A 9,171-nucleotide genomic window follows, 5' to 3' on the forward strand; every position below is an offset into this window, starting at 1 on the left:
GTAACCCTTTGGCTGTGTTCAGCAGTTTACAGACAAGCAAAAGCCTTTAATGGGCTATATGGGATCTGCGTACAAATAAAATTTGTTTAACTCTATTGAGCAGGAGATGAATATAGCTTTCTACAGCTATAGTAGGAGAGCGATGTATTGTATTATTTATTTATATTTTTTTTACACAGCTGGATTAATTATACAACAATCAGAACTTGGCCAAAGCTTGCAAGGATCAGCAAAGCAAACATTTTCTATGTTGTTAGTACAGAGTCATTGCACAGCTAATTACTGTATATTGAATTCCATCCTATACTACAACAGCTTTGCAGTTTCATTCCACTGCAATAGATGTATATGCAGTCAAAATGAAAATTACTCATGCAGGAATATAAAATTAAGACATCAATTATATATATTTTATTTTATTTTATTTTAAAAGGTAACACCCTGACCTTAAGGTATGCAACCAATTTCATACCTAAACATACAATTATAGCAGGTCAGGCTGGTACCTCATTGGTTGACTCATAAAAATGGAACAATTAATAATTAGCCATCAACAGTGTGTTCTGTATATAAGAACATTTCCATCACTGTTTGTATATCTCTCGGTTTGATCTTCTTTTCCTAAGCAGATTTCACCCAAAGGAACAACCATGTCTGGAACTAAAGGGGGCGGATATTCCCAGCAGCAGGTCAACAAATGCACAGACCGTAAGTAACTTATATTGTGTCGTCTGGCAGGTATAGCGCAGCTACCCACTGATGTGTTGTTATATGTCACTGTTTACTGCGCTTTGGCTCTTGATTCTTTAAAGGGACATGAAAGCCAATTTTTATTCTTTCATGATTCAGATAGAGTATGCCATTTTCAACAAGTTTCTAATTTACTTCTATTATCAAATTTTATTTGTCCTCTTGGTATCTTTTGCTGAAATGCAGGTACATGAGCTCAGGAGTGTGCATGTGTCTGGAGCACTATATAGCAGCAGTTTTGCAATAATGTTATCCATTTGCAAGAGCACTATATGGCAGCACTTTTTTCCGCCATGTAGTGCTCCAGACACCTATGTATCTCTTTAACAAAGAATAGCAGGGGAACGAAGGACATTGATAATTGAAGTAAATTGGAAACTACAAAATAGTTTATTTTTGGGTTTCATATCCCTTTAAGTGGTTGTATGTGATGTGCATTAAACAGAATATTTTTTATTCAACTAATATCTGAATTTCTTCCAGTTAAAATACATCTATATCTATTCAGACAGCTCTTGATAACGTGAAAGCGTCAAACAGAAATCATTTTATACTTTATATAACACAAATATTCTAGTATTACTATTTATCCGTTATCTTTTATTTGTTGTATGTTTGCCTGACTATGTGTCCTGTGCCATCTCTATTTCATCACTGAAAAGCCTTCTGTAGGTATTAGATATAATGTATATGTAACTATTGGCACTAATCTCAGACAACAATGTACCTAGTGTCAGTGCTAGGGGGGACATCATAGGCTTATGTGGCACAACGGCAGCAAACTTGCTCAAGTAGATTAGAACATGTACTTTTATGTCCCTCCTCAAAGAGTCTAAACACATAAATAAAGTACTGCTCAATAGTTTAAAGTATTTCAGATCACGAGCAGATCAGGACTAGGGCAGTGATAATTTTGACGGCAAATTTCGATTTAGTCATAGTTTTAGGGACCGAATTATCAAGCCCTGAATGGAGCTTGATGCCCCGTGTTTCTGGCGAGCCTTCAGGATCACCAGAAACACAAGTTATGAAGCAGCGGTCTAAAGACCGCTGCTCCAAAACCTGTCCGCCTGCTCTGAGGCAGCGGACAGACATTGCCGGAAATCAACCCGATCCAATACGATCGGGTTGATTGACACCCCTTGCTAGCGGCCGCAAATCTGCAGGTGCAATGATAAATGCCGAGAGCATATGCTGTTGGCATTTATCGATGTGCAGCGAATATTGCGGATCATGTCCGCTTGCACGTTCTTAAATAGGCCCCTTAGTCTTTTGACTAAAATGCCATTTTAGTTTTAGTCGTATTTTAGTCATCTGAATTGTTTTATTTTTAGTCTAGTTTTAGTCTACTAAAATCTAAGTGGTAAAGTTAAAGTGTAATGCATTATTTAAGCATTTCTCTATAATTTCCAAACTCATGTTATTATTTATGATATTAAGGTTTAAACATGCAATACAGACACAGATTTAGCCATTGTGATATATAACGTCTTTATTAAACTTGAAATTAAATAAAACAAATTTTCATAAACAAACTTAAGTGGAACTGTAAAATATAAAAAAACAAACTGTAAACTGTATTGGCTGTAACGCCATTGCCCATATTAATCAATATAAAAACTTTAACAATTCTCTGTTAAGAATTAAAACAAGTATCCAGTAACTCAACCAAACATAAAGTTTCTGCAGCTAGCACAGGCACAGCATAACAAACCCATACTCGTGGGTTATTCTTATTTCTATAGGAAGACTCAATTGATTGTTCACAGATTCAAAACATTTTCGGCAACTAAATTAACACTGCTCTAGAACCTCCAAACTTATTATATACTTTTTTTTTTTTTACAAAAGAGCAGTAATTAGATATGGATTGATTATAACACCTTGCAAAAAGTATTAATTTTGACAACAAATTTTAATTTAGCTTTAGTCATAGGGGCCAAATTATCAAGCTCCGATTGGAGCTTGATGCCCCTTGTTTGCAGCGAGCCTTCAGGCTCGCTGGCAACAGAAGTTATGAACCAGCGTTCTAAAGACCGCTGCTTTATAACTTGTCCGCCTGCACTGGGGCCGCGGACAGAAATCAACCCGATCGAATACGATCGGGCTGATTGACACCTCCTGCTAGCGGTCGATATGGCCGCGAATCTGCAGGGGGCAGTATTGCACAAGCAGTTCTGGTGAACTGCTGGTGCAATGATAAATGCCATATGGTAAATCGTCCATAAGGAGCTTGATAAATATGCCCCATAGTCTGTTGACTAAAATGCCATTTTAGTTTTAGTCATATTTTAGTCATCAGAATTTCTTTAGTTTTAGGCTCATTTTAGTCGACAAAATGATCACTGGACTAGGGATTAGCAGGTCATTAGTGCTTCTGATTTGCTCACCAATCACTGGACTAGGGATTAGCAGGTCATTAGTGCTTCTGATTTGCTCACCAATCACTGGACTAGGGATTAGCAGGTCATTAGTGCTTCTGATTTGCTCACCAAACTTGTTTTTTTTTGGTTTTTCAACAATGCTTTCAATTCCCGAGCAGGTCTTTAATTATTGTACAATGTTAGCCAGGGTCCCTTACTCCAAAATAAAATGCTCTGATTACAGAGTCATCGCACAGCTAATTATTGTATATTTAATTCCATCCTATACAACAAAAGCTGTGCAGTTTCATTCCAGTGCAATAGATGTATATGAAAGCCATAATGAAAATTACTCATGCAGGAATATACAATTAGGACATCAATTATATATATATATATATTTTTATATATATATTTATTATATATCGAAAATGGCTCTCATATAGCTTTTGCTTAAAATGTTCTAATCCAATTATATCACTAAGTCTACTCTTTAACTGATAATCATAGCGAACAGTCTAGGATTAAATTAAATGTGTCAAATATTGTATTGGGTATTTAGCCCTGAACTTGATATGTTTATTATTTTGTTAACGTTACCATGAAAGCATACTATAATCTTATTTTATTCATTTCAGCTTGTGCACCAGTGCAAACGTGTGTTGACCCATGTCAAGTTCAAGCCACTGTACAATGCAAAGGTATGTGACTTGCACCCAAGAAGACCTCTAGAGTTTATAGTATATAGTATATCTGTGCTTGGCCCTAGCTTTATTGCTATCACTTCCATACAGTATATGATAGATGTATTTGTCACAGTTTGTCTAAATGACCATATACATAGTACAGATCAGTAAAATAAATTATTATACTTTTTATTAATCTAAAAATGTTTTATCATAGCTATTCATCATCTAAATATGTGTTTTACTTTATTCTCTTATACCCTTTGAAAGTCCTGATTTCACCTCATCAAGGCAATGGTTTTTACATATCATTTTGATATTTTGTTCTTACTAAAAAATAGATATTACAAGACAAAGCAACACTCAATGAAGTAAAATAATTTAACCTTTAAATGAGTTCAACAAAACAGTTGTGATTTAACCTGAATGTACACCACTATTTATATAAAATGGTAATAAAAAACATAAACTGTAATATGAAAGTGCAAATGTTTATACTGTACTAGAATAAAAGGTTTTGGTGCAAACTGTATAATGAAAGTTCAATTTTCATAATCATTAGTTGAAAACCCCTATACTTAATGATAACGTGTTTATTTCTGCCTTAGTGCCTGATCCTTGTGCACCTGTTGACCCCTGCCAGCAACAGGGAGGAGGATACCAGTCTCAAGGTCATGGAAGTCATGGTAGCGGCGGATACCAGTCACAAGGTCATGGAAGTCATGGTAGCGGCGGATACCAGTCACAAGGTCATGGAAGTCATGGTAGCGGCGGATACCAGTCACAAGGTCATGGAAGTCATGGTAGCGGCGGATACCAGTCACAAAGCCAAGGTGGGGGATACGGAGGCAGTTGCAAGAAGTAAATTGACAAAGCTGTCCGCTGCTGTGATATTCTGAAAACAAGTTCAGAAGCTGAAACGAAACCTGAATCTATCAATCTTATCTATTACCTATCTATATGTGCATATGACGTTATTTAAAATCCCTTTTCATGTTCTACTTCAGAAAATAAAATCATTGCTTTGATTAAATAATTCTGGTGTTGTGCATCATTGTTTACCTATACATAGGAATTATAAAGGAAAAATATTTATTGGGGAAGCATTAAACATTAAAGGACCAGTAAATACTGTAGATTTGCATAATCAACAAATATATGATAAAAAAACAAAGCAATAGCACAATCTGAACTTCAAATGAGTAGTAGATTTTTTTTCTGAAAAATTAAAGTTATATCTATTTCTACTCCTCATATCATGTGACAGCCATTAGCAAATCACAAATGCATATATATTCTGTATATTCTGTGAATTCTTGCACATGCTCAGTAGAAGCTGGTGACTCAAAAATTGTAAATATAAAAAGACTGCACATTGGAAAGTTGTTTAAACTCGCATGCTCTATCTGAATCATGATGAAAGTATCATTTTGACTTAAGTGTCTCTTTAATTGAATCTCCCCCTCTCCAATCTATCATGAATGGCTCTATTAGACTTGCTTATCCACATAACATAACACTCTCTGCCAGTCCCTACCTTGATTCCTAATGCGCTTTAGAATACAGTTCAAAATATTGTCACAAATCTATATAGCTCTCAACAACAACACCAGGCAATGGCCTCTAGTTATGAAAGTCTGGCGGACCTGATCCGCCAGTGCGGATCAGGTCCGCCAAACTTCGCTGAATACGGCGAGCAATATGCTCGCTGTATTCATTATTGCACCAGCAGCTCACAAGAGCTACTGGTGCAACGCTGCCCCCTGCAGACTCGCGGCCAATAGGCCGCCAGCAGGGGGGTGTCAATCAACTCGATCGGGTTGTATTGTTGCGATGTCTGTCCGCCTGCTCAGAGCAGGTGGACAGGTTATGGAGCAGCGGTCTTTGTGACCGCTGCTTCATAACTGCTGTTTCTGGCGAGTCTGATCCATACGGAGCTTGATACATATGCCCCTATATCTCCAAATACTCCCTGAACTGCACTCTTTAATCAATTACTGACTTATGTCTATCCACTGCCATCATTACCACTTCCCTGTCAATCCTCCAAGACCTATTGCCCACAGCTCCTACTCTCTGGAACTCTCTACCATATTCCATCAGGCTGTCACTTACCTTGCAAAGCTTCAAGCACTCTTTGAATACCGGCATATTTAGAGTGGCTTACCACTTCTCCTTTAAAAGTTATTCTTCATCCAAACAGTCAAAATTAAACTTACACTACCACAACAGTCCATATGACAACCTAGTACTTTTTTTGCAGTACTTTAATAATAAATAACAGTTGTTATTGATTAAAAAAAGAATAATTGAAATTAGGGGAAATATTTGTACAGATGGTTAGGACAAAAGTACCAGCCCATAGAGCAAAGTTGTTCAGTTTCCTGGAGTGTATTTCTGGACAGAAATAGACATAAAAATGTTTTTAAATGCTCTAATTTATGTTAGAGAAATGTTGCCCTTTCTGGACCGGGTCAAATGTGAGCTGTGACATTCAGTATGCAATGGGATCCAGGTGAACTTCTAGGGCAGTGCTCAGGGTACTTTGTATCCCCAATAATTGTACAACCAATTCTTAAAGGGACCATTACTTTGTAAGTTCCTTGTTTACAGGACAGTCATGTTTCCTGTCCCCTATCAGGTTTCAGGGGTGTAATAGAACTCAAAATGCAGGAATTGAAACTCAGAACAAGGAAAATCTTTCTTGAAAGCTTTACTGTTTGATAAATAAAAGGAACAATAGGTAGTGATGATTGCAGAACACAAAAGACCTTTACAGTCCTTTACAGAAACAAAGTCCATAATACAGTGGTGTTTGATGAGAGTCATGCACGGGTATCAAGGTGAGCATACACAGATATCAAGGTAAGTATGCTTGGTCACTGGCGCAAAGTAAGCATATACGGGTATCACAGCAAAGATGCTTCTCTTAAAGGGACATAATACTCATATGCTAAATCACTTGAAACTGATGCAGTATAACTGTAAAAAGCTGACAGGAAAATATCACCTGAGCACCTCTATGTAAAAAAGGAAGATATTTTACCTCACAATTTCCTCAGCTCAGCAGAGTAAGTTCTGTGTAAAAAGTTATACTCAGCTGCTCCCAGCTGCAGGTAAAAATAAAAAAAAAATGAAGAAATGAACAGCAGCCAATCAACATCAGCAGTGCTGAGGTCATGAACTCTTACTGTGATCTCATGAGATTTGACTTAACTCTCATGAGATTTCATAGTAAGCTTCCTTTACCTGATTGGTGAAATAATATGAGAGTGCACGAGGCTCATCCCCTAAGCTGTCCTAGGACAGACACACTAAAATGCTGCTTAGAAGTCCTTTACAATTGGAGGTGGCTACTGAGGAACTTTTGAGGTAAAATATCTTTCTTTTTTACAAAGAGATGTTCAGGTGATATTTTCTAGTCAGCTTTTTACAGCTATGCTGCATCACTTTCAAGTGTTTAAACATTTGGGTATTATGGCCCTTTAAAGCAGCAAGGCAAGCATACGCAGGTATCACAGTGGTGATGCCTCTCTTAAAGCAGCAAGGCAAGCATACACAGGTATCACAGCAGAGATTCTTGTCTTCAGAAGCAAGGTAAGCATACACAGGTGTTACAGCAGAGATGCTTGTCTTCAGAAGCAAGGTAAGCATGCACAGGTATCAAAGTAGAGGTGCTTGGACTCAGCAGCAAGTTAAGGATACACAGGTATCACAGCAGAGGTGCTTGGTCTCAGCAACAAGGTAAGCATACACATGTATCACAGCAGAGGTGCTTAGTCTCAGTAGCAAGGTAATTATACACAGGTATAAAAGCAGAGGTGCTTGGTCTCAGCAGCAAGGTAAAAATACACAGGTATCACAGCAGAGGTGCTTGGTATTAGCAGCAAGGTAATCATACACTGGTATCACAGCAGAGATGCTTGGCTTCTTGGGTAAACAAAAATGAAAGCCCTCTTCTGGGCATAACCAAAGGAAATATAACGTGCTGAATACAAGCTGCAAGCAGCAGCAAAGTCAGTGTTGGCGACAAAGTAAACACATAGGGGCCTATTTACCATGCTGCAAATGCATCAGTTTCCATGCGAGCCTTCAGGCTCTCTGGATCGTAAGACTGCTGCTCTTTAACTCATCCTCCACCTCTGAGGTTGCGGATAGCAATCATCCAGATCAGATATGATCGGGATGATTGACACCCCTTGCTAGCGGCCGATTGAGCGCAAATGTGCAGGTGGCAGCATTGCACAAGCATTTCACACAAAATGCTTGTGCAATGATAAATGCAGGCAGCGTATGCTGTCTGTATTTATTAATGTGGGGCGGACATGATCCGCTACAGTCGATCATGTCTGCCCGCACATTGATAAATCGGCCCCATAGGCACAGTAGGATATAAGGTATCGGACCAGGAAAACTGCAACAAGGAAAGTCAAAGCAGAAATATTAACTGTGCCAAATGTAGAGAGAATGTCAGGACAGTCCAAGGTTTCAGGCAGACAGCAGGATTCCAAACTTAGACAAGGCCACCAGCAGGAAGTCCAGCAAGTAACAGGAAGTAGGAACAGGATAGACGTCAATGCAAAAGCAAAGGGTGAAGGGATAGGTTGCTCAATATGTAGTCAGAGAGCACTTCGCTGATTGGTTAGCATCCAGAGAGGGTGGAGCTGAGAAACATACTTACTGCTGATAATATTCCTGCATGCACCCCTTCAGACGTATTTTTTTTAACCATAGACTAACATAGAACAGACGCGCAATTTGGTATCCAATATACAGCGTAAGGACTTACATGCGCAGAATTCAGAAAATCTACTCCATTCTTATCTTGCCACAAATTGCTGGCGCAGGAACCCTTGCACTGACTAAAAAGCAACGTAACTCCCTGAAGGCCTAACAAACGCATGCGTTATCACATACATATGAGCCGCTTGATCTCAAACAGTTAAACCTCTTCTAAGCATTTATTATTCCTGCCCCTGGAAGTGTGTCAAACCAATCACAAACAGCACAACCTCTCACCTTCAGCCTTAAAACACCTGGCAATGCACACCCTCATGTTTCCCCTGCTTTACCTACAATACATAGAGAGACAGCATTGTGGGGCACAAGGGGTGCTGGAAGCCCTACAAGCCCCTGTTGTTCCGGATATACCTGCTGGTGCTATAGTTGCTGCTGAGGTCCCTGGTCATGGTGCTGTAGCCATCCCTGCTTCTGTTGCTGCTGTCCCTGCTCCTCCTGCTGCTGTCCCTGTTCCTGGTGCTGCCCCTGTTGCTGTTGTTGCTGCAGCTGGTCATAGGCCAGCAGGGCCTATAAGACGTCAGCATCAGCAGAGGCGAAGAGCAAGGGCACCAAGGATACACAGGGTTAGGGTC

The 9,171-nt window shown here is 39.0% G+C and overlaps 1 protein-coding gene across 1 annotated transcript; it reads left to right on the plus strand.

Annotated features, from left to right (window-relative positions):
• The first annotated feature begins 593 nt into the window (after positions 1 to 593).
• On the plus strand, positions 594 to 4,664 carry LOC128640370 (uncharacterized). The gene is made up of 3 exons (XM_053692866.1): positions 594 to 708; positions 3,752 to 3,814; positions 4,408 to 4,664. The coding sequence occupies exons 1-3, from the start codon at positions 651 to 653 to the stop codon at positions 4,662 to 4,664; spliced, it is 378 nt and encodes a 125-aa protein (XP_053548841.1). The 5' UTR covers positions 594 to 650.
• The last annotated feature ends 4,507 nt before the right edge of the window (positions 4,665 to 9,171 follow it).

Source organism: Bombina bombina, chromosome 9 (assembly GCF_027579735.1).
Source record: "Bombina bombina isolate aBomBom1 chromosome 9, aBomBom1.pri, whole genome shotgun sequence".
Taxonomy (NCBI): Eukaryota; Metazoa; Chordata; class Amphibia; order Anura; family Bombinatoridae; genus Bombina; species Bombina bombina.